Source organism: Apus apus, chromosome 3 (assembly GCF_020740795.1).
Source record: "Apus apus isolate bApuApu2 chromosome 3, bApuApu2.pri.cur, whole genome shotgun sequence".
Classification (NCBI taxonomy): Eukaryota; Metazoa; Chordata; class Aves; order Apodiformes; family Apodidae; genus Apus; species Apus apus.
Genome location: NC_067284.1, coordinates 53,653,860 through 53,679,089, shown reverse-complemented (window position 1 = coordinate 53,679,089; position 25,230 = coordinate 53,653,860). Strand labels below are relative to the sequence as shown.

The 25,230-nt window shown below is 38.4% G+C and overlaps 1 protein-coding gene across 3 annotated transcripts; it reads left to right on the top strand.

Annotated features, from left to right (window-relative positions):
• The first annotated feature begins 53 nt into the window (after nt 1–53).
• Nucleotides 54–25,122, top strand: ACTR2 (actin related protein 2). 3 transcript variants are annotated; one of them, XM_051613224.1, is made up of 10 exons: nt 117–222; nt 6,319–6,429; nt 9,863–9,877; nt 11,861–12,076; nt 16,141–16,213; nt 18,477–18,613; nt 19,313–19,462; nt 20,156–20,301; nt 20,727–20,859; nt 22,073–25,122. In XM_051613224.1, exons 1-10 carry the CDS (start codon nt 175–177, stop codon nt 22,241–22,243), a joined length of 1,200 nt encoding a protein of 399 aa, XP_051469184.1. In that variant the 5' UTR covers nt 117–174; the 3' UTR covers nt 22,244–25,122. The 3 variants fall into 3 exon arrangements, with proteins under 3 accessions (XP_051469186.1, XP_051469184.1, XP_051469187.1); XM_051613226.1 differs by lacking the exon at nt 9,863–9,877 and having other exon boundaries at nt 54–222; XM_051613227.1 differs by lacking the exon at nt 117–222 and having other exon boundaries at nt 6,360–6,429; nt 9,860–9,877.
• The last annotated feature ends 108 nt before the right edge of the window (nt 25,123–25,230 follow it).

Genomic DNA, 25,230 nt, shown 5'->3' with positions numbered 1-25,230 from the left:
GCGGGAGTCTCCGCGCGGATTGGGCGGGGGCGGGCGCTGACGGCTTCCGGCGTGCGCGCGCGGCAGGGCGGCGGGGCGGGCGCGCGGGCGGGGGGGCCCGGCGGCGGTTGGGGCGGTTGGTTGGGGCGGCGGCGGGTCCGGGTCGGTGTCGGTGCGGGGAGACGGCGCCTCGGGATGGACACGCTGGGCAGGAAGGTGGTGGTGTGCGACAACGGCACCGGGGTGAGTGGCGCCCGGACCCGCCCTGCCGGCGGGAGAGGGGAGCGGGGGGAAGGGGAAGCAGGGCGACTCCCCCCCGGCCCGGCTTCCTGCCGGCACGCCCGCGGGCCGCGCCCGGCCTGCCGCTCCTACCGGGCCTGCCCGTCCGCTCCCTCCCCCGCGCCTGGGGACCGGCCGGGGCCCCGCCAGCCCCGGCCCGCGGGCAGCCGCGGCAGGGCGGGAGGTCGGCGCGGGCCTGCGGAATGAATGGGCGGGGGGAGGTCGGGGCGCAGAACCGGCCATCCCGGTCGTGTGCCGGGTCTTCGCTTATTTCTAAACCGGCTGAGCAAGACCTGCCGGCGGGAGGGGTCTCCGGTACCGTGCCTGGTGCCACGGATGTTGTGGTCTGCCCCCGCCTGCACCCTCCGGCATTTTGCTGTTTTATGGGGAATATCGCCCTTCATGACCTGAGCAAATCTCTGCAGCAACGAGCATTTAACAAAAAAATACGGATTTTTTAAATTTTTAATTCTGGATGAGCACATTGTACATTGAACAACCAGGGATGTATGTCCTCTATGTGTGCACGATTATTGGTTTTCGGGAAATGGTTGGGTTTTTGGGGTGGGTTTTTTTGCAGCTACTGTTCAAAATGGAGCATCAGCCTTTCATTGAGACCTTCCTGATTTGCAGCATGCTCAAGATTGGCATCGTTATTTATTTATTTATTTTTAATCAAGAGAGCCCCGAAGCTCTTCTCCCCATCCTTTCGCCTTCCCTGCCCTCAGCAAGCAAACGCCCACTAGAAATTCACCCTTTTGTCAGGCCTAGAGGCGCCTCGGCAGGAAATGAGAAAGATAGCATTTTAAAGCAAATGGGTAATATGCCGTAGGGAGATACTCCCCTTGGCAATCTTGTTTAGAAATCTAGGTTTTTCCCCCAGTAAAGAAATATTAAGTGGAGAGTTAACACAGCTGACATGTAAAGATCTCTTGAATGGCCAAAAAAAAAAAAAAAAGTGGTTCATTCTTTTTTACAAGCCCTTGAAATAAAGATTAATTTTTTTTTTTCCTGAAGACCCAGAGGGAATAGCTGAGACAAAGGATGCCATTGTTACAGAAAGAAGAGCATGACATTTGACAGTTCTGAGGTTTGACAGTTCTGATGTCCTCTCAGTTATCCTCCTGAAGCAAAAATTATCTTGGAGAGGGCTGGGGTGCAGAGCTTCTGAATGCTTTTTATGCTATCATTTAGAAAAAGGAAAGGGGGGAAAAAAAAATGGCAGTTACTGTTTTCTTCTTACAAAGGGATGTGGAAGCTTTTATGTTGTGTTTTGGGTTCCCCCTCCCCCCCTTTTGTTGTTTAATACTCTTTATTATTAGGCCTATATAAAAATGAATTAAATCTTCATCTTTTCTTATGGCCCTTTGCATAGCAATAAATCACTGAGTTGTAAAATGTTCAGCGTATCAGAAGTGAGAGCCCTATTGTGCCATAGTGTGAAGCATAGATAGAAGCCTTTCTTTTTACCCAGTTTCCCAAGTTGGGTTTGCAGCACGGATTTTATACAGTGTAATGCCTCCGTGTATGCTTTGAAACCAAGGGACATCTTGGTATGGTGCATTTTTTTCCTCTGTGTACCGGCAAGGCATAAACAACTATGTGAGCAGAATGTGCCTTTCATGGTGCTGTGACAGTGCCGAGATAGGAGGACTGTGTCACTGTAGCTTGTGTTACTCTGGGCTGTGTTTGGTCTCTGAGCAGAACAGCATGTGTATGGAAGTACCCTGGCCACAGAGTTCCTTGTGTGGGAGAGCAAAGTATGAAAAAACAATAGTTAAAGCAGTCAACTCAGAACATTTAGGTTGATTTGGCTTAATTGAAATGGAAGAAAATGCAGTTCACTAAATGTGGTGTGCCTCAACTGTGTATTGAGATTATCAAATAGTCCTATATTGTCAAACTAGTATTTTTACAATAATGTTTTTTCTATATGACAAGGAATGGATGCTTTATGTCAGAGTAACTTCTGATATGCTGTGATATGTCATACTTAAAACGATGTTTTGAAATTAAATCACTTGCCAGGTGCCAGAATTACTACATAAAAATGGAGAATATCTTTTAAAACATCAGATGCGATTTTGACTTTAGGCTTGTCTTTGAAGTTTGTTCTTGTTATGCTTCTAATATATCTGGCTGCAACCAGTCTTTGAGGAAGAGATGGCTAGAAGGAAGTTCTTGCAACATGTAGTGTAGCAGAGAGAAAGGCAATGGCACCTAAAGGTCTAAAGTGTGATAAATTGATGTTCTTACTGGTACAGGACAAGCAGAAAGTTAATTAATGGCCTGTGAAATTGTTCCAGTTGTGTTCATTGTTACTGTTTGAGAGTTGCATCAAAGAATCAAATACTGAGACCTGACAAGAATATTAGTATTAATTTTAAAACTTATCATATGATCTGTTTGTGAGCTTCCTCATTCTTTTATTTTGAAAGAATACTTATACATACAAGTTTTTACTGTTTGATGACTCAGTAGGAAGTGAAAGAGTCTGTATAAACCACAATGAAATGGAGAAGAAACTATATATGGTAAAACTTCTCACATACGTGGTCCTGCCCACAGACAAGCTCAGTAGCTATTCTTAAAACATGTTGAATGTATAGTAAATGCATTCAAAAATTAATGATGGTAAGCTCTTGGCTTCTTTACTAAGATCTGTAGATTCACTGAGTGTTGATGTTCTTGTTTGAGACACGATGTATATACTGAGCATTGCACTGAAATTATTTGATAATTGTTCCAAGGTGTGTGCACGGTAAGAGTCAGAAGAGAAGTGCATTATACTTACATTTTACTAGAGAGTTTCAAACTGGCAGGAACAGTGAGTATTCAATAGCTGGCACTACAGAAGGAAAGCTGAACATACTCCAAGCTACTGCAGTTCATAACGTTTAGTTGAAGATTTTGGAGGATCTTGTGAGAATGGGAGAAGTATCTTATGTTTCTTGTACCTCTTCAGAAATCTAAAGCTGTTCAGCATCTATTATATGGATACATTTGTGTTTCTTAGGTGCATTTACCTGTTGGTAGTTTTACTGAGTCAGGTTCTTCAGCCATAATATCCAGTGTTATGTCATCACAAACCTGCCAAACCAGTGGAATATTCAGTACCATGTCAAGGAGAATACTAGAGTGGGGATGCTCTTGTTCATGGGGGAGCTGATGTACAAAGCTGACCTGTTCTCATCTTCACCAAATTTTCATGTAGCCTGGGATGGGGAAAAAAAAATCAGATCTGAAGGGGAAGAGACAGAGTTAAAATTTTGCCCCATCTAGCAAAGTTATGTAAAAACATAATTTTTAAGGCTCTCTGTTCCAGCTTGAGAAAGGTAGGGAACAAACCATGAATGTGCAATCTTAATCTTGCTCATTATCGTTCACATAGATTAAATCTAGTTTTGATTGTGTTTTAGGCTGGTTGGAGAAATGACAGCCTGCTTTTAACATCTAGGATTTATTAGTTGTCAACATTGTTAACTATCTGGGAAAGTCTACAAGGCTTTGAAGAGGCTGGGAGTAACTACTACAGTTCAAATAGAAAGAACTTAGAATAGTATTTTTGTGGTTGGCATTTTCTAGGTCAGCTTAGCTGTATGTGATTTTGAGAGGTATTTTTAAGGTTGGCTAAGAGGCTCTTACTAATTTTGTGCAGTAGTTGTTTGGGTCAGGTATCTCAGTGGTTGCTATATAAACCTCAGGATTTTATTTGTCCATTCAGCAGGGTTTGCAAGTGTGGGTAGCAGAGCTTCTTGAAGGGTGCTCCAGTAGCTTGATTTGTAAAGATTCACTCAGATGTTACTGGTACTGTTACTTCTGTTGACCAACACAGTTATTGTTGAGTGTTAGGGATGTTGCATCATGCTGGGGGAAAAAGAAGGAGGAAAACTGTAAGCAAATACATGGCTCTAATGGTGTGTTGGCTACCTGGAGGTGCTTATGGTTGTTCTTGGGACAATTTAAGAAACCCTACACTGGAGGATGGATTTGCATGAGCTTTTTTGTAGAACTTGCTCTTTGCTTCGCCAGGTCTTGCACAAGGAAATTTGTAACAAGCAAACCTAAATATTGTAGTAGCAGCAAAAATTATTGGATTGCCCTGAATGTGGTATTTTGCCAAGTCTGAAAGGGAGTTGTTTGGTTTTTTTTTTTAAGAATTTGGACACTATTATTTGAACTCAGCTCAGTCCTTCAAAATGTCATGTTTCCTCTGATTTAAAACTTCTGGTAAAGTCTCCTGGTGTATTGAGGTAGTGTGAACCAGAAGTGCTTGTAGCTGCTCTTTGCTTTCTTATAGCAGCACTGCATTCCTGAATACACAGATAAGATCTATATAACTCCTAGGTACTTCTGGCCTTAATGTCAGCACAGGAGTTGATAAGTACTTGCCTGTTCAGAGAGCAGGGATTGTGGTGGAATGGCTGAAATTAGTTGCATATACAGTGTCATTCTTTAGGTATTCCAAACAACTCTGCCTTTCCAGTCTGAAAGCGAAAGCACTGAATGGGTGAAAAAAATGAGGGTTACAAAAAGAAAAAAAAAATCCCTACCCCCTTGTATTAGGCAACTTTAAAAGATCCAACTTGGCTCTTTCCATAACTGGCTTTATAGATTTCTTTCTGAAACAGGCACCATTTTTACTGCAGTAAGGTGAATAATTTATAGCAACAGAAAGTGACTTTTCATGTCACCATTAGTGTGATGGCAAATTCCCCGTCAGCTGCAATTAGCTGTACTCTTTGCTGTGGTAATTGTTTCAGTGGCAGTCTTCAGACCTCACTTCAGAAAACTTGTTGAACATTTTGGAAATTCTAGCAGAGGGCTTTTAATACAACCTGAAATGGATAATTAAGCTTTGGGACAAGGTTCCAGGGGTCTCTCTGTCCTTGGGGCCTTCCAACACCCAACTAGACAAAGCCCTGGTCTGAATTCAGTGTTGACTGCTTTGACCTCAGGGTTGGACAGGACAGCTCCTGAGGTTCCCTCTACCCTGATTGATCCCGTAATGCTGTTACACCTGGATGGTTGAGTAATTTTGCAGATGAAAATGTGTAATGTTTAGTTTGGGACAGCAGAATATTGTTCTGGCATGCTGATATAGTGCAGTACACAAAGTATGCACCAAAAAAAGGGAAGCCTGTTCTACATGAAATGCAGGCAGAACATCAGTGTGTGATAATGTGAAGTAGGAGAGCCAAAGAGCATGAGTTCCTTATTAGCTAAAAATGTAACTTCTTGCTGGCACGTTTAAAGTTCTTATTTTACAGCTGAGCTTCCTCTAGAGACTGTATAATTTTTGAAGGCTCAGTTAATCCTCACTGATTTCTTCGTGTATATACAATCATGGGACCCAGCAATGTAAAGCTTCCTTTCATAAATATATGGGTAGCAAATACGCTTTTAGAGTGTCCTGTTTGATGTGAACTAACATCAGCTGAGGTTTTGATTGTGCTGTTGGTCTTAGAGGTGCTTACTGCAAACTTCTATCTTTATCCTTAAAATAAACTCCGCAAATTGTGAAACTGAGAAATCCATCTGAATTGCACAGACTCTTAGTTCACAGTTAAGCACTTTTTATAATAGTGTAACACCTGAATTCACAAGGTTTTGTTTGGCTTTTTTCTGATGCATAATTTGATCTGTGTTCTCTAATGGGAGAGGTGATTTAATTTGGTCTCATTGTGTGCTTATTATAAGGTGAACTATTACAAAATTACGGATTTTGGTTTGCTAGATAACTTTTTAATAGAGTGGCAGGAAATCCAAATTCAAACACTGGATTCTTGTACACCTCTCAATGTACTCGATCATTTTAATACTGTTTCTCAAATCTTTCAGAAAACATTCTAGAAAATAACTGAATTCAGTTTTACTGATCTACACATCATCTGAAATGTGTCAAATTGATTTGAAAGTAAAAGTCCAGTTGGTTTCTGTTGAGACACATGGTCTTAAAATTAGGCTTTCAATTTTTTACCCCAAAACAGGTTTCTTTTGTTTAGAGAAAAAAAAAAAAAAAAGAAAGATATTCTAATCACATTATTTCTTCCTTTTCAGTTTGTGAAATGTGGCTATGCAGGCTCAAATTTTCCAGAGCACATTTTTCCAGCTTTGGTTGGAAGACCCATTATAAGATCAACTGCTAAAGTGGGAAATATTGAAATCAAGGTAAGTTTTTTTCATTATAATTCCTTTCTGACAGATTAAAATATTTTAGGGCAGCATTTCACTTATGTAATGTTCGGAAATGCTTTTTCCTTAATTCCTGTTTATGCTGTTTCTGCATCTCTTGATTAATTTCTGTATTGGGTTTTAGCCTGTCACAAATACAAAGTTATTAATAAGGTAATCTAAAGCACTGGAGGCCCTCAGATAGTACAGCTGAGGAGGCAGCAGGTAGGGGCTCAAGTGTTTCTGGGCAAAAAGGTGCTTCAAATGCCAGTATGTAAATGATGGTAACATTACAAGGCAGAAATCTAACAGCAGTGATTGATGGTTATCATTGAGCTTAGTGTAAGATTCTGAGACAATTCTGAACTGCTGGAGTTCCAAGTCTTTCTGTACTGTCTGCCTTCTGCTCATAGTTGATCATCTGTGATCTTCTTGTATAAGATATTTAACTTTGGTTGTGTTTGCATTGCAATTAATTGTTTCTATTGTTTTTGTTTTCTGTTCTTTTTGCTGTTGATAGACAGTAGGTGCTCCCACACTAGTTAGAGATGGAGAGGTTATGTGTGCTTCAGTTTGGAATGTTATTCCAAGTTTGGAATGGGAGAAGAAGAACTGTTTGAGAATCTTTTTTTGAGTCCTGGGGAGCTATCATTTCTCACTTTATTTTGTAATTACAGAGTTATGCTTCAAATCTTAGCAGTTGCTTCTGCAATACATGATTCAGTAAATGTCTTGGCCCTGCTGTGGTCACATCCTCCATTCTTGCTTATAGCTACACATGCTTACCTTGTACTGGTCATACTGCTGGTGCAGTCCTGTGGTGAGCCACTTTAGTGAGCTAAGCAAGCTGAAAAAGAGGGATTTCTTTGTCAGGTGAAGTTTTGACTGCCTGACTAGGCAATTGTGCAAGCTTCAGTTGGAGAGCAAGGCAGAAGCAGGAACTTGAGAGAGAAGCGGGAGGCAATGCAGAACTGGAGAACCCTCACTTAGGCCAGTGAAGGTCAAGGAAAACCACATACTTGCAGGCTTTCGATTTTGCTTTTCCTGTTGCTCCTGAGCAGTAGCTTAGTAAAAAGAAAAAAAAAATCTGCCGGGTGTTTGTTTCTTTTTCTGAGAACCCTGTGGGTGACAAGGAAGGCTTCAGTTGTCTTGATTTCTGCTGCTGCCTGTAAAAAGTTAGTAGTATCAGCAGATCACACTAGGAAAACAAGAGGATGAAAGACATTAGACATTTACAAAGTGCCTGTTTGTTTGTTTGTTAATATTTCAATACTACTTCCTTTGTGCCAGCTAGGACACTTTGGTTGAAGGGATGCAGATCCTTTCCCTTTCACAGTAGATAGGGTTTTTTTGTAAGGAGAGGGAAAACATTTTCCTTACTCTTGCAAGACTTAGGTGTTTCTTTGGATATTTACTTGAATTTAGCATGAAAATTTCTTCAAGGAGTTCCTGATAAATTTTGATGCAAATATGCAGTGATTTACCAGTCTTAAGTAAAAAAAAAAAATTATCTGTGTGAAATTGATGTTTTATTTCCAGCTGATCTGCTGCAGTCTGTCCTGCCTGTTTTGGTATCCTCTGATTATCTGATAACTTAGTTTAGTATCATTACATATGACAGTGTTGAATTGTAAAAATGGGAGGTGGAAGTGGGTAGTTGCAAAGAGATCAGTGCCAAAGAACCATAAACTCCAGTTTTGCATGAATTGTCCATCTTTTGCTTGAACATGAATTACATGGTTATATTTTGAAGAGTGTAAACTGAGTCTAGATTCTTCCTAATTTTATAGCATCTGCCTATAGTAGCTTGTCACTCGTTCTTAAGGAGACAGTGTATCAAGAGAAGAAATCCCTGTCACAGATACTTTGGGTACCCCAGTAGGATAATACAGTAGGAAGACTTGTCAAGCGAGTGCCATTTTTCTTTGTGAGATGCTTGCAGATTTCCTAAAAAGAAAAGTATTTCAGCATGTGACTTTGATACCAAAGTTCATTACAGCCATTCACTTCAAGTTCTTATGGAATAAGTTAAAACTGAGTAAAGGAAGCTGGAAAGAAGAGATCAGTTTAACTTTTCAAAACTATCCAGAAAAGCTGTTATTCTGTGAAATTCAGAAACTCTCTTAAAAGAGTTTGGAAGCTGATCAAAACAGTGGTTATCTTCCATCTATTGAGTTACCAGTTTCAAGTTGCTTGGTCCATGTTTTCCTTCCAGATTCTCATCAAAAGTTTGGCTGTTACTGGAATTATTTTGCTTAAAATTGCAACCTTAAAACTCTAAAACTAGAAGCATAGATGTTGCTCTTAGCTTTTACTGACTTACTAATGTTGAAGCACGTTTGGGGTTTAATAACCCTCTTAGGAAGGCAGAACGGATGAGTAGCTTTGACTAGTTAAAATAATTAGGACTGTAGGGCAGATCAAACCTCCTGAGCCTTCGTCCATGTCCTGCAGTTCTGCTCAGTTTCTGCTAAAGGCAGCTCAAATAAGTCGTTCTTTGGATTTGAAGTGAGGAAGAGAGCCACACTGACCAGCTTCTTTGGTACTCCCTGAAACTACACACTTCTCCTCTGCCACAATTTGCAGAATAAATACATTTGCCTTAATGGCACCGATAGTTAGCCTGTGGTTTGTGACAGTTTAGGTGGCTCAAACGAAATGTAATTGAAGGAGGAAAAATCTCAATAATTGTGAAAATTGCTTTAGTATAATTTTGTACTATGTTTGTCTCATACACTTCAAATATCTCATAGTGCTCCCCTGTTGCTTGAATTATCTTTGTACCTCCATAGCTTGCTATAGGGAAAGAACTTTGAAATACTGCTCTTACTACTGCACTTCATGATTGTTTGATTTCCATTCTGAGAGCCATTACCATAATTTAAGTAAATATCTTTTATTCTTTTGGCGTATTTGTTCCATGATATATAGACAGATTAGCTTGCTTACAGGTGAATACCCTTATGTTATAGTTTTCAGTTCCTGAATATTTAAAGCAGAGTATTTAAAAAAAAAATTAACATTGACATTTGTCGGAGCTTGTTATGGTCAAACACCTTGTGCAGAGTCTTGTCTGGTTCATATAAATGCCTTTCCCAGGGTAAAACTCCAGTGTTACAGAACATTTATGCACAGAATCCTATTTGAGAGAGTCAGATATATTGATCTGGTTTGCAATGTAAGATGCATAAACATGACGTTCTAGTGACATGTAGCAATAGCTTCCTTTAAGGAGACATTTTAATCTGAGAGCCTGCGAATGTTAGCTTGGCCCTAACTAAACTAACTTGGATCATTTCCCGCTGTACATGCACCTCTCTTCACTCTATTTCTACTGTGTACTTAAAATAATTTGAGAATTTCATTTAGGCCTTTTCTGACTTTCTTGCTTCTACCTTCTTTCTTCACCTTTCTTGACCTGTTGAAGTAGAATAACAAAAAGATGGTAAGTGAGGTGCCCCTGTGCTGTTTGTTTACCATTTTTGCTTGATGGGACCTAGAAGCTGTTATGTTATATTTTTTGTTTTGTTTTGTCTTGTCTTACATTTTACATTGGAATACATACTTATTTTGGACATTGTTCATTGCTTTAGTTTACTAGCAACTAATTCATGAGAATATTCTATGCATTGCTTCTGAATGCTACACAGCCTGTAGTTTTGCAAGATGTAAGAGTAACTCTTAAAGATCAACATGAGCTCAGCCTTTTTAACTGTATAAATTGCTATATTCAACATTACAAAACCAAGAGCTTGAATAAACTTTCGTGTTTCAGTTAGACAAGTGTTACTGAGTACCAAAGTGGTGGAAACAGAAGATGTCATGATATGGTTTCCTCTGCAAATTCAGTTGTGCAATCCTTCTTCCTCTTCACCTACCAAGTGCGCTTTTTTCTTTGTGTGCTCTCAAGAACAATTGTTCTGCCCTTTAACTTTGTTTTTAAAGGATGTGAAAGTTTGGTGCAACTTAGGTTGCGTGTTTGAATAGCAGCTTTTCCTGGGCTGCCCTGTTCAGTAGCATAGAGCCTTAAAGTACAATGCCCAGAAAACCTTCTGATTCTTTTAACTGGTGGAATTTCTCGTCTTAAATTCTCAGGAGTAGCATGGCTGCATGGTGGAGTTTTCACAGATGGCTTCGCTAGAGTACATTAGATATAAAATATTAGTCTTGATTTTTTTTTTCTGTGCAGTTGAGATAACTGAAGTGTCATCTACTGTGCAAGGGAAAACAAAATTCCTTGTCAGTGAGAGGGGGGTGGAAGAGAAATGGTTTGATTTAAATTATTTTCAATTAACTTCCTTTTTATATAGGCAACAGTAACTCTTTAGGTTACTTCTAAAAAAGGCATAAACCATACACTCAATTTTTTTTAATGTGCCTCTTCCTAGCATTGACTAGTAGATTGAGTAACCCTCACTTCTGTGCCACAGCAACCACAAAGTGTGGTGGCATATTTTTGTATGAAGCAGCTGGTTTTTTTTCTATGAAATCAATATAATGCTAGTATGGAAATAGTGCTGTTGTTACCTAGAAATGTGATCGTACAGGCTAAAGACAAGCAAGTCAGTTAAGACTTCTTTAGAAAAGTACGGGGTGTAATAGGGAGCAGAAATAAGATGTTACATGCATACTTCCTCTGGGAAATACATGGGAAAGAAGATACAGTGCTACTAATTTGAATGTGCGATACTTGCATAACTAACTTTAATAAACAGATTGCTTAATCAGTGTGAAATGAGTATACAAACTATGCATTAGTTGGTTGTATTTATGTAAGAATGCATTACTGGGGGTTTTGGCTTGGGACTTTTGGCATGGAACAGACAAGGGTATATTTTTATATTCAGATGTCTCTTCACACCCTACTGACATAGGAAACATGTAAACCATTATTTCTTTTAATGTCTAGTGTGGAACTTCTAATCTCCTATTTGCTTTTGCTACTGTTGGGTATGCTTATTCACCACTCATTATTCCTTTTTTGGTATTGTGCACAGAAATTTGCAACATGCATGGAAAAATATTCTGCCGATTCCACTTACTACCCTTATGTGCTATTTTGCATCTCAGCCTTTTGAAATTAGTATTTGATAAAATTTTGTAGGTATCAGTGGAGAAAGATCATACTTACAAAGGTCTTTGTGGTATCTAGCTGTAGCAAGGTTTATTGTTTTGTTTCAGGTTAATTGGAGAATGGAATTAACAAAGTTTATTTTGGAAAAGGTTTGGGATGGGTAACAACCAAATTTAAATACTACATGAAACATATTCTACTTCTCTCCTAAGTACCTGAAAAGGATTCTAAAATGTGGGCATTGTTTAAGAACACAGTTGGATGCAGGCTGGACTGTTTACTGTCATTCTTGAGGATTTGGGTGTTTAGAAAATTTTACAAGGGCTGATATGTTTCTATATTAAAATTTTACAGGATCTCATGGTTGGTGATGAAGCAAGTGAGTTGCGCTCAATGCTGGAAGTGAATTATCCAATGGAGAATGGCATAGTTCGGAACTGGGATGATATGAAGCACCTCTGGGATTACACGTTTGGACCAGAAAAACTTAATATTGACACAAAAAATTGTAAAATACTACTCACAGAACCTCCCATGAATCCAACTAAAAATAGAGAGAAGATCGTGGAGGTATGTTTGCCTGGCAGAAACTGATATATACAGTCATTGAAGCATTGCTAAGAGTTTTTAACTTCTTGGAACACCTGGTAACTGCCTGAGGCAAAGCAGTTCTGCTGTTTTTCTAACCAAAACTTATCCTCAGCTGTAGTCATGAAGGTTACTGTGGTTAAATTCAAACAAGCTGATCTCATTCAAAAGCTGTAAGTAGGCTTCCTGTCTCAAGCCATGTCACCATTAAAACACAGAATTGAAAATAGACATTTATTTTCATGTATCCAAGATGTATTGATTACTAGCTCTTGGATGAATGTTAATTACTTGAAATTACTTGGATTTCTGCAAGCCAGTAAATCTTCAGAGGAGACTGAGGCTTGAGCAAGATGCTGCTTACCAGATGGAGCTGTGTTGTTAGAAGTAGTTGAGACAAAGGTGTGATGACAACCAATCCACTAATCTTTGATTAATGCTAGGGATTATCAATGAAAGCCTTCTAAGAAGGAAAGCCTGGTTTGTAGATCCTCAGTCTCAAGAGTGCTGCCCTGACTGATGTGAGCTCCACCTGAACTCATTAATGTAGGTTGTCAGATGTGTGTTGTTTAGCTCCAGTACCATGTGACAAAGACTCGATTTTGAAGAGCAGTAATGTTTGAGGGGAACAAAAACCTAATTTCACATTTTGTATTTCTTCTTAAGCATCATAGGTATTTTCAGTCAATGTGAGTATTCAGTGTAGCAAAAATGTAGTTTAATGCAAGTATCTGACAGGGTGGGAAAAAATGGATTCTAAGTCTCAGACCTTACCCATTTATCAGAACTTTGACTATGAAAGTTTGTGCATATATATATTTTTTCCTAAATCTGTTGCTTAGTCTAATAAGAAGTTATTTTTATCATTACTTGCTGACCTTTCCTTTAAAATCGTGTTGTCACAGCTACAGTAGTGCTTTCTGCAACGTGGCAGTTAATTGCACTACTCTTTCCTTTCAGTCACTTGGGAGCAAGTGAAGTACAGCAAAGTTGGAAAAACTAAAGTGAAACAAATCAAACCATGCAATCCAAAGCCAGCATTTCTTAGCAGTTGTGGACACTAGAGACCTATCAAAGTATTATGTAATGCAACATTACTAATATGTTGTCTATTGTATATCAGTCAGCTGTGGTGTGATAGATGTAGCGGATTATTCTGGGTGACCTCCATGTAGCAGGGATGGTCGAATTTTCTGTTAAGGCTTCTTTGCTTTTCAGCTGTCTACAATAGTGCTCTTGTTTCTGTTTTCTTGCTAAACACAAAAGGCTGGATTTTAGTTATTCTGGTAATGAGTAATTTTATACCATAAATTGAAAAGTCTGGTATGGCTTCTGAACTAATAAAATATTTGCAGTGCTCCATTTACTTTTTTAAACTACTCTAGAGATTGTAGATGCTTTATCGTGATCCAGAGGATTAGGGAGAACTAGAATCCATTTTTTGTGAATTTAAATTTGGGTTAGAGAAGCTTGTTGTTTCTATTAATATTTTTAATGGATCACAGTGTTATGAGGACTAGCAATATGTAGTTTCTTAACATATTTATACATCTTCCATTTTTGACATGGAGTCCTTCTTTGCAGGGAGGCTAGCTCAGTATGAAGCAGAGGACCAAATTAACATTTTTCCTAAAGCCTGCAGTAAATATAATAATGTCTTTGCATTTTGTGATACAGCGAAGTAACATTTTAAAAGAAAAGCTTAGTCATCTGGACTGCATCACGATGATAGATAATTATATATGCTGTTCCTTCTACTTCCAGTAATTTTTTCTTCTCACTTAATAAAAACTTATCAACTCACTTAAAAACTCATCAAACTCAGCTATGTAGTACCAGCAGCAAGTGTTCAAGTAGCAGCTATATTGTGAAGTGCTGTTTCTTTCATAGCAGGTACAAGGCACTGGTTGCTCCTCAGCTTAGCTGAGTGTTCGCCGTTTGTCCCTTGTTATCTGCTGTGTTCTCATTCTGTAATGCCCTCAGGAGCAGCCAGACTGTAATGGTATAGCATGTAGCTGTAGGGATACTCTAGCACAGTCACTTCTCCTAATCCCAAGGTAGTATTCTTTATCTTTGCCCCCAATTTTTAGTTCTTCCTTTCTATGCCAAATTAGAACATCACCTGTAGGTAATCCAAAAGCTTCCCTCACAACAAGAATCTTTTCAGGAGAACATCCTCCTCAGTGTTTCTATCTTAAGATTTGCTAACGTACTTGTCCTGTGTCAGGTCATTTTTAATGTCAATTAGAATAGACCTAGATGTCTTAAAAGAAAAAATAACACCCTCTCCCAAGAGGCCTGCATTGAAGTTACAAAAGGGTTTTGCAGTACAATATGCAAAGGCAGTAACTAATGCCATTTAAATATTCATTTTGTTGTATGAAGATAATAATATAGATTTTTCTTACATTAGTTTTTCATTTTGTAAGTGCTCAGGTTGTTTGAAAGACACATCAATTGGAATAGTGCTAGTTTTAGACAGTAACTACAACAGGATCTCTCTTTGAGTTGCCGCCATTTCAGCTGTTCCTTTTCTGGCAGACACTTCTGCTTCTTGTTTCTGAAGGTATTACACATTGCTAAACTGTGGCCATTACGGAAGTTACTAGCCAGCCTTGTATGTCTTGCTCCTTCTTAGCCCAAGCACCTGACTGCTGTAGTACAGCAGTGATTCTGTGTGATTTCCTTTTATGTTACCCAGTTCACATTGGGGGCTTATAGAAACCCAAAGCATGACATTCTTATGGCAGGGCGCTCTGCAGCTCACCCCCTGTGTTCCTTTCTGCTCGACTTCTGCTATATTGTGTGCTTACAGCAGATATCCTGAGAGAGCAATAGTTTCCCAGGAGTTTTGCAGTGGGCTCAATACCACTATGAAATAATTGGCTTGACAAGGATCAGGTTTTTTATATGGGCCAGCCGTTTAAAATCATGCTATTCTGACAGAGGAGGTGCTTTAAATAGTTCAGAATTCTAAAGTTGTCAGGCATCAGCTGTTTTTCTTTAAAAATATTTAGATATCTTTTATTTGAGCTGTGGGAGTATTTAGGATCTAATTAGTTTCTAATCCTAGAAGCTGCAGAAATGCTCAGGAGGCTGCAGAATAGCAAAAGCAAAATATCTGTATGTGCTGGAATGAATAATCAGGAGTTCATCCGTTTTTTTCTGTATTTTGAGGAGAAAACTGCTGTTCGGTATGAATTGTCTACTAGGCCTTTTTGTGTTTATAAATAAGACAAGATCCTACAAACTATATCCTTTAATCTTAGACTCTGTTTCTTCACTGAAATTAGTTTAGTGGTTAGGGGAACCTAGTCTACAAGACTGGCAGTTACTTTTCATGTTTCGATACGAGTTCTGCAAACCTGTGGTTTTCTGGATGTGGTAACAGATTTAGCTCTACCTGTACTCTCAATTGTAGAGGATTTTGCACTCATTCTAGAGGTTTGTTATCAGTTGTGCTTTAAAGAAGGGAAGGAGGCCCAGATGCAGAGAACAACCTGTGACATTTGGCATATTCTAGACCCACATGCATAGGAGTCTGTTTGGTCTTACTTGACATAGTTTATGGATGTACAAAGTCTGAAGAATAAATTAAAAAAAAAAAACCTCTGAACTTCATTAGATTGAAGAGCATACGCCTTTAACAAACATTTCATTCCCAAGTCACACTTCAGTAATGAAGGACTTGGCTGGTCTACAAGTACTGCCTCCCACTCATTAAGCACTTTGGAAAATGGCTTAGTAAAGCTGCAGAAATTGGTGTGTGGGTTTCTTGTAGATATTCACTTTCGTTGCTAAACAGATGTGGAATATTTCATGTGGCTCGTCTTGTGTGAACGGGTAAGGTATAGAACTGAATATACTAATTACTGCTATAAAGCAAGTAGATTTCTAATGTTTGTATAGAATCTGTACAATGAAATTTCTTGGAAAGTGTTTTTGATTAGCAAAAATACAATTTTTGTGAAATACAGTTTTCAAACATCTGTGAAATTTAAGTATTTAGCCTGTTTTGGACATTAATTTTTGCCTTCATCTTACAGGTTATGTTTGAAACATACCAGTTTTCTGGGGTGTATGTAGCCATTCAGGCTGTTCTTACTTTGTATGCTCAAGGTAGGCAAAGATAACTTAAAATCTATTTGGTTTTTAAATGTGTTCCTGAGCCAAAGTTCTAATATGGTATTAATGGGTTTTAGGCTTAATTCAACATCATTATAAGCAAGCTCATCTCTGTCTTACAGGCTTCCTTTTTGTTTTGAAGAGCTATTGATAGGTACTACTGTCATGGACTAACTGGAGTTCTTACTTGTAAATGCAAAAACCTAGTGGACCAAAACTGTAATTGTTTCAGGGTGTAGTCATTTAGCTTTTGGCATAAGCCTTAATGACGTGCTTTTGATTTTCTGATAAAGGAAAAATGTATTACCCTAAGTGAATTGCAAGATGACAAGAAGGTGACTTCTGCACTGTTTCACATGGAAAAAAAAAAAAAAAAGTTTTGGTTCTTTTGCTGTAGATAAATTAGAATAAGTGATCCTCGGCCTGAGGAGAAAATTAGATTCACCGAATTCAATAGAAATTCTGCCATTGACTTCAATACATCGAGGATTTTAAGAAGCTATGCATGTGTATCAGTTTTAATAACATGACTCCTTACATCTGTTTACTAGTGGCTTGGTATATTTAGCTTTAACACAGCAGGACATAAATATTCTTTTCCATTAAAGTGTCACCATAGTTTCTATGTCTAGGAGCAAAAGTGATGGTATATTGTAAAGGTGGTTCTGTTGTGCAAGTCATTACAACTAGTTCTGTGCTATTACACTTTTTCTTTTTGCCTCTTTTTTTTTTCTTTGGTTTGATTCCTTGTAAGTATTTAGTTGACCAACATATACAGTCTTAAATACTCCTGTAATGTTCCATGTATTTTAACATGGAGTGCTCAGTCACTTTTTGAATAACAATGTGAAACAACTTAGAGCAGTCCAGATTTTTCCTACGTACTATCATCTAAAACAAAATTGAAGATCTAAGATATAAAAACCAAGTTGCACATAAACAGTACATTTGCTTTTGAAAATAAAAAAGCTCTTTAAAAATCCTACTTATTTATATTACATTAAAGAGTAAAGTAGTGGCTAAAATTACATACAGAGATGTGCCTCATTTCAGTGCACCATATTTTGTTGCTGCTGTTAAAACTCTAAAGACTACTTGTTGCTTTTATGAGGAATTCTGTGTGCTCCTGTGCCTTCTAAAGGCAGAGGGGGTTATATAGCAAAACCTAGTTCCAATTAGGAAATTATTTAGCAATTCCTCACAACAGTCCTTTGGAGTTAGGTGTAGTCCCTTGTGACTGCTTCCTTCCTTACTGCGTGTTTCCGATTGCAAGACTTGTTGTGTTTGCAGGGTGGTTATTAGAGTTCACTAATAAATCTGAAGATCCAAGGCAAGTAACCAATTTGTTTGCCTCCTGTTTTACAAAGCTTGAGCAAAATTACACCAGGCAAACCAGTGCACCTTGCCATGTTCCTTTATTATTTTAAGATCTCCCCTTAAAATAAATTTTCTTGCTTCAGGTAACTTGTGAGTAACTATAAAATTGTTTTCAAATTAACTTTCACCATTAATTTTGCTTCATATTTATTTTGTTAGTGAAGTATAGAAACTTCTGTTTCTACATGCTTATGAAATCTCAGTCTTGTACACCTTAGAATTTAGTGGGTTTATGGTAAACTTTTTAAATCAGAGTTAGTTTCTTTAGTCTATGAAAGCGGAGCTGATTCAGCCTAGCGCTGTTTCTGTGGGGAAAAAATAGATGTGTGTTGTATAGTCCAAGTGTTCTTTACTTTATGAAAGCATTGTTTTGTTTTTTTGAGTGCCAGTCAAAATCAAGAAGTCCTAATAATTGTCACAACGTAAACTTGTGGCTTGAATACCTCTACCTTTCTTCATATTTGGGAAATTAGTATAGGGTTGCACACATACAGCTGAATCTGAGGAGGAATTTGTGCCCCAACCAGCATTTAATGATCTTAGATGTTCCCTTTAATTAGTGTGCAATTTAAGATGTCAAAATACCAGATAAAATTTTGAATGGTGGAGTTACAAGAATCTAAGAAAGAGTAGAAGTAATACTTTTAAAAAATATAAACAAAAACTTTTGTTATTATGAAAACCTTAAGTTAAAAATCCAGCTGAATGGGAATAACTGAATTACATTGAGACTACTTCTCCCAAAAGGAAAACTGGGGAACAGAGGTTGTATTAATTAGAATGAAAAATCCCATCCTAAACTCACTACAATTCTGCTGTATTTATGAAGGTGCTAAGGAAAGTTGTACCTTTTGGTTTTTTCCCCCTTCCATTATTTTAGGTTTGTTGACTGGTGTTGTTGTGGACTCTGGAGATGGTGTAACTCATATTTGCCCAGTTTATGAGGGTTTCTCTCTTCCTCACCTCACCAGACGGTTAGATATCGCTGGAAGGGATATCACTAGGTACCTCATTAAGGTAAGCTGGAAAGAATTTTCAAGGCTGAGGCTGTGATACATTGGTTCAAGTTAAATTCCCTTAATAGCAATAAACCACTATACATTTTCATGTTGCTACTCATATGTTAATTACATTAAGGATTCCTGTATTCTCTGTATTGCTTCAGTCTATCTTTGTTTCCTCCTCTAAATCACATGGGATATTACTGAGAGACTTAATGTTTTCTTCGTAGCGGTAGGATATAGGATGGCATTTCAATCCATATTTGAAAAGGAAAATGGAAAAAGTTGGCTTTCTTTATACATAAAATTTAAAGAAAGTTGTATTTTATTGGTTCTACTTATCTAATTTCAGCAAGACTGTTTCTCACAGTGTGGAAAATAGTGTAGTGATTCTTCCTTGATTATTTAATAAGACAGGATGTTTTATAGACTGGAGTGCTCTGAAGTCCTAAATAAAAGAAATATTTTGGCTCTGTTTCACTTGCCTTTCATTGCAACTGGAAGTTGTAATGATGAGGAAAATTTCCCACGTGGAGTAATGCAGTTGCTATTCTGCTTTTCTGGTAATAATGAATAAACTGTGACAAATTTGACTTAGTATTAAGTTTCCAGTTTAAAAAGGGGGGTGAACCTTTGAAGATCTGTGTTTGAATGTACCTGTCTACTGATAAAGAGATCTGGGCTGTCCCTCTCTGACCCAATGTGTTCCCCACAGCTCCTCTTGCTGCGAGGATATGCTTTCAACCATTCTGCTGATTTTGAGACTGTTCGCATGATCAAGGAAAAGCTGTGTTATGTGGGATACAACATTGAACAGGAGCAGAAACTGGCACTAGAGACCACAGTACTAGTTGAATCCTACACGGTGAGTGTTTTGAGACCACTTTTCTTGTCCTAAACTTCATCGGTTTAAATTTGGGTATTGGTTTCGCTTTTATTCCTTCCAAATTTTTCTTGGCAGTAGTTCACTTCCCAGACACAGTAGTCTGTCGAATCAGATTACTTGGTTCTGGGAAAACTTTTAAAAGCTTTTTTCTTTTCAGATTTTCTATAAGAGTTTGTACTCCTTGTCATTGTAGATCCTTGGAATTTGAATATTATAGTACAGGAACTTGAAGAGAAATTGTACTTTCTCTAGCATGTCAGATTGTTTCAGCTTCTTCCATCTAGCAGTGACAAGTATGAGACTGGTATCTGGTGACAAGAATGGTAAACTTGCTGTTAGTGGAAACTACCTGGGATCACATACAGAAGAAAAGAGCTTACAGGAAAGCATTACTCTTGTTGTAAGATCATCTTTTAAATTGATAATAGGAGCTGTATTGCAAGGAGGTGTTTGGTATGTCAATATCAAGTTACCTGGTCCCTGATGTCTCCAAGTAAATTGCATCATTTGTATCTTCTTTCAATAATACTGAATGACTTCTTGCAGTGGTGGCAGTTGTCGACAGTTTCCTGGTTTAAATATTAGGGAGCAATGTAGGTAATTTCCTCTTGGTTTGTTTAGTATCCAAGTGGCTAAAAAGTAGTCTTATAAATGGTGTTTTTTCTCCCTTAGCTCCCAGATGGCAGGATTATCAAAGTTGGTGGAGAACGATTTGAGGCACCAGAGGCTCTCTTCCAGCCTCACTTAATCAATGTAGAAGGGGTTGGTGTGGCTGAACTGCTCTTTAACACCATCCAGGCTGCTGACATTGATACCAGGTAAGAGCAGAACACTTACAATCCTCTATCAGGGTGCAGTCATGAGAGAACTGCATTTAAACAAAGTAACATACTTTGCTTTAGACACTGACGTGTGCACTGCTGGGGCAAGGTGTCTGTACTGAGAGTGGGGCTCAGTGTGAGATCTTGGAGCTTAACGAGTTGTCTGGAAACTTGGCTATTCTGGTATGAATGGGTAGGGGTAAGAATCTTGAAAGTACAATGTTTGGCTGGTTTTTTACTGGTGCTTTCTAGGATGCCTGGAAATCATGAGCAAGCCTGCCAAACTTGTGCAAATCGTGTGTTTGTGTGTGACCATTTTTTACATTTGTATTTACTCCCCTGTACATACAGGGATCTCTAATTGTACTACAGAGGATACCACATGACACTAGAACGGCTGTTGTTTGGGTTTTTTTTGTCAGGTCTGAATTCTACAAGCATATTGTGCTGTCTGGAGGGTCCACCATGTACCCCGGGCTGCCTTCACGACTGGAGAGGGAACTGAAACAGCTCTACCTGGAACGAGTTCTGAAAGGAGATGTGGAGAAACTCTCGGTAGGTACCGACTTGCAACTTTAGTTGTGTGGGGACGACGTTTATCATTAATCCCCACTAGAGGGAACCAAGTCGTCAGAAATGACAGAAGCTGCGGGTGGCCCTCCACCCAACTTGCAAAATTCCTGCCTCTCTGTTCTTCACACCCTTTCGTTTTGTATAGGTGGTTTGTGTGTGTGTATTTGCAATGAAGCCACCTTCTAGTCCGTGCTAATAGCAAGGAATGGCTGAAGTCTTGGGTTAGGTTGAGTGTAAAAGAGGCTGATAAATGCTAGAGCAGAACTTGTAGGCAAAATACAAGTAAATAAAAGTAATCATAGAGCAAAAAAAAATTTTTTAATCTGTGAAAGTTTTGGTTCATGCTGTATGCAAAATACTCAAAAGTAAGAGGCTTGAGTTCAAACACACCTTCAAGTGGAATAAATGTTCTTTGTTCGTTGGCTACTGTGACAAGCAGACAACAGCCACACACACGTTACAGAGGTAACACTGCATTGTAATGCTGTCTGCTTTTCAAGGAGGAGATATTTACAGAGAAAATTCCTTGGAGTGGAATTTCTAATGTTGAACTGAATTGAACTTCCCTGGTTCTTAATAGCGTGTTCTCTGAAGATCTTTTGTAGCTATATGGAATGACTCAATTGTACAGAATGTTTTAAGTCGAAGACAGTATTTCACACATAGCTTTGACTGTACTCAGTCTTGCTTTTGAAGTTAGAGCTTTAGCATTGAAAAATTTAAGGGAATATTTATTAGTTGAGTTGGTCTAGACTGTGTAAATTTAAGATCCATTCTATCTACTCTTCTGAAACTTGGTGTAATTCTGAAATATTTTGTGATTTGATGATCTGGTAGCTTCTGATAATCTTTGCCATCAAAGCTGGGGAAGTATTTCACTCTTTACCATGCTCAAGAAATGCAAAAATAAGATCTTTAATTTTGTATTCTGACTCTTATTTGTGGCTATACTGGAAGTATAATTTTGGGGAAAGTGTCAATAGCTGTCTCCAATTTCCAGTGCAAAGTAGTTATTTTACTGTGGTTGCGCAAGCTGGAAACTCACGCAGAGTGTCCTGTGCTAGCATTTCAGTTTTTTTGGTTGCATTTTTCTCACTAAACAGTTTCCATTTCATTGTTCTGGTGGAAAGCACTATTTTATTTTGAAAGGCTTCGTTTCAAGAATTCTAGTAACACTTCCTTTTCTTTTTCTTAGAAATTCAAGATCCGAATTGAAGATCCACCTCGTCGGAAGCACATGGTGTTTTTGGGTGGTGCGGTTCTAGCAGACATCATGAAAGACAAAGACAACTTCTGGATGACCCGACAAGAATACCAAGAAAAGGGAGTGCGTGTGCTGGAGAAGCTTGGCGTGACTGTTCGATAAATCCCAAAGCTTGTTCCCATCACATGTCTAAAGCTTTCTTTCTTTCATTGCCAATCTCTGAACTCACTCAGCTACATGCTATGGAAAGGCCTGTCTGTGGCCTTTTGACCCAAAGGTCAGGTTTTGTTCTGGTTTCTTGGGGTAGCTTTTGTTAAATGTTTCTTAATGTGGCTGAATTTGACTATTAAATTTGACCACTTCCCTGCAAACAAAACAGAGCAAGAGCAGCCTGTCTACTTCATTGTTCCTTCCCAGTAGGCAATTGGGTAATTTTGGTAGGCTTTTTCTTCTGGATTTATTGCTGTTGTACTGCTAGCTTTTGTCTCTAGTTCACAAGGGGTTGTGTGCCTTTTTTAGCATAAGAAAACCTTTGAACAGGAGTTTTTGCTCTTGGATCGTTGTGGTGGTTATCTTTGCATCTTTTTGCCTCTCTCTCTGCGTTAAGATTATTATTTTTTTTTTCTTTCCTGCAATTAGGAATTTTGATTGAACATGGTTAGAAACTAGTTTAACTAGCTGGAATGGCTTTAACACACCGTTTTGACGCACTGCTGCCTAAACTGGCTTCTGAGGTGGTTTATCCTTAAAGGTGGTGGTGGGGCTTTCAAACTGTATTTCTCTAAGTGGGCATGTACACAGTTGCCACAAATGGAGAAACACCTGGATATTCTGGCAAATGTCAATTTGTGGCCTTAGGTGTCTTTTTTTGGAGGGAGGAGAAAGGTTTAAGCTGCGTTGCTTTTCTGTTAAGGGACAGCTGGGGGTCAGTCTGACCAAAAATGCCTCTTTTTATAGCTGAATTTTGGTACTGTGTCGTCTCAGCATAGGGAGCAAGAATGTTAAATTAGGTGTTCTGTAATTGTTGAGAAACTTAGGCATGCTGAGACGTGAGCCTCTAAACTTATAAAGAGATTTAATACTTTCAGAAATGCTTGTGAAAACTGTAACTATAGATATTAAAAACCCCAAAACTACATTTTGAAAGTCTGATGTTTTAAGTGCTTTTATGTACATCAGAAGCACTTCCATTAAACTTTACAAGTATATTAACCTAGTGCCAAGTAGTTACTGCAAATTAATATTTCAATGACCAGTGTTTATTGCAGGGAGCAGATATTTATAAACAACCACTGGCAGTAGGTTATAAAGAATGACCTTTATTTGTTCCAGTTTAAAAATAACATTGGAATACTAGATGTTGTTGGTTGGTAAATATCCACAATTCATTTTGTCCAGTCTTGATTTTTGATACTTAACATGGGATGGGGAAGGAAGTGAAAACCAATGATGAAAATGGTGTTTCCAGAAAGTACATTAAAGCTGAGTTGTTCTGAAAAACAGAAGTTGTCACTAGTAATTATCAGCCATCTCCTCTAAGTATAGTTGCCTGTATTTTCCTTCCTACTAGCAGACTGATAACTACCTTTGCAATAAAATCTGCCTTACATAAAGCATAGCAAAAACTCTTTGCATACAAATGCCAGTTAGACTTAGTTGTACTTTGCTTTTCATGGAAATACTGTATCACTTCTTACTGGTTTTTCCCAGCCTACCATAACATTTAAGCATAAGGAAGTTAAGGTCTACTTTTGACTTCCAAACTTCGGAATGTACAAGAGATGCTTTCATATACTTGCCATTTGTCTACATCTTTACATTAATAAATGACCCCAGGAACATGGAAATATTAAACTCCCTTGGATTTTTAAAATTTGCTTTCTTTCTAAATCAAGCAGACAGCTTCCTTTTGGCTGAGCAAGCCAAAGGGGCAGAAACCATGTCTGCATTTCTTTAATAACAAGACAGTCACTATAGTATTGCTAGTAATGACCATTTAATTATAGGTGGGTGGGGTTTTTTGCAGCTATATTTACTCTTAACTTGAACAAAATGAATTTACAGGCATGCCGGCCATGCCTCAGTGCATGCACTTAAGCAGTTACTAGATTTTTGGGGACATGAATGTAAGGGGTGCTCTAAATTCCTGTAGTCTTCTGAACATTTAATACACAAGATTTAAAAATGCTGTAGGCTTGCTTTAGAGCTGTGATTTCTCATGTGACTGTCTCTGGGTTTTTCGGACAGTGTTGAGAATCATGGAAATAAACCAAAGACTTGCTTAAAAACCTTTTTTTGAATGACAATCTGTCATGTGACTTTTTCAAATCTAGACCTTGACCCTGCAACCCCTTTTCTAAACCATCTTCTCCCCTGTTCATTGGCTCCAGTTAGGTATGTGCATGTTTGAGTAAAGCTTTTGGAATTTGGCCCTTTCACTAGAGAACTTCACAGCACCATGAGTAATAAATGTCAGTTGATTGTGCAGAATCTTGGGTTTCCATGGAAACCATGTATATATATATATATATAAAAGGCAAGTAGCGTTTTAAATTACAGCTATCATGGATTCAGAAGAACACATACAAATGCAAATGCTGAATGGGGTGTTCCACTTGTGCTCAGTGTGGTTCTCCATGTGTGTGTTTGCACACACAAGAGTGTATGTGTGTGTTCTCTCAGCTGACAGCTTCAATATTGCTATGAAAGCAATCTGGTTTTAAAGTTGTTTTTGGTTTTTTTTAAGACCAAATAACTTGAGTTGTATTTGCAATATGCTTCAGCTCCTATAAAATTAGAATAGAAGATGCCGCATCAGTTGTAAGTTTTTTGGGAACATCCTATTTTTAATGTTAAGCTGCTTCAAACCCCTCCCCCCCCAGTGTTCTAGGATGTTAACCGATGTAACACAAGTGGCTTTTTATACAGTTCTGAATAATGTTAACACACAACACTGGTTGAGACCATGAATGGAAATAAACATCTATTTAAATTGACAGGTCTTTTCAATACAAAAATAAAATCAGATTTTTTTCAAAGTAGATTACGTTTGCTTTGTTTCCTTTGGGAAATCAGTTCTGTCAGTTTTTCTCTTAACTTGCATCACAAAACTACCATGAGCTGCTTATGCTGAGGAAATCTGACATGAC

Excerpts from the sequence above, each read along its gene's own strand:
- ACTR2 (XM_051613224.1), top strand. The coding sequence starts at position 175 with ATGGACACGCTGGGCAGGAAGGTGGTGGTGTGCGACAACGGCACCGGG. Across the intron at positions 223-6,318 it reads TGTGCGACAACGGCACCGGG|TTTGTGAAATGTGGCTATGC; the intron begins GTGAGTGGCGCC and ends CTTCCTTTTCAG. Across the intron at positions 20,860-22,072 it reads GAGATGTGGAGAAACTCTCG|AAATTCAAGATCCGAATTGA; the intron begins GTAGGTACCGAC and ends TCTTTTTCTTAG.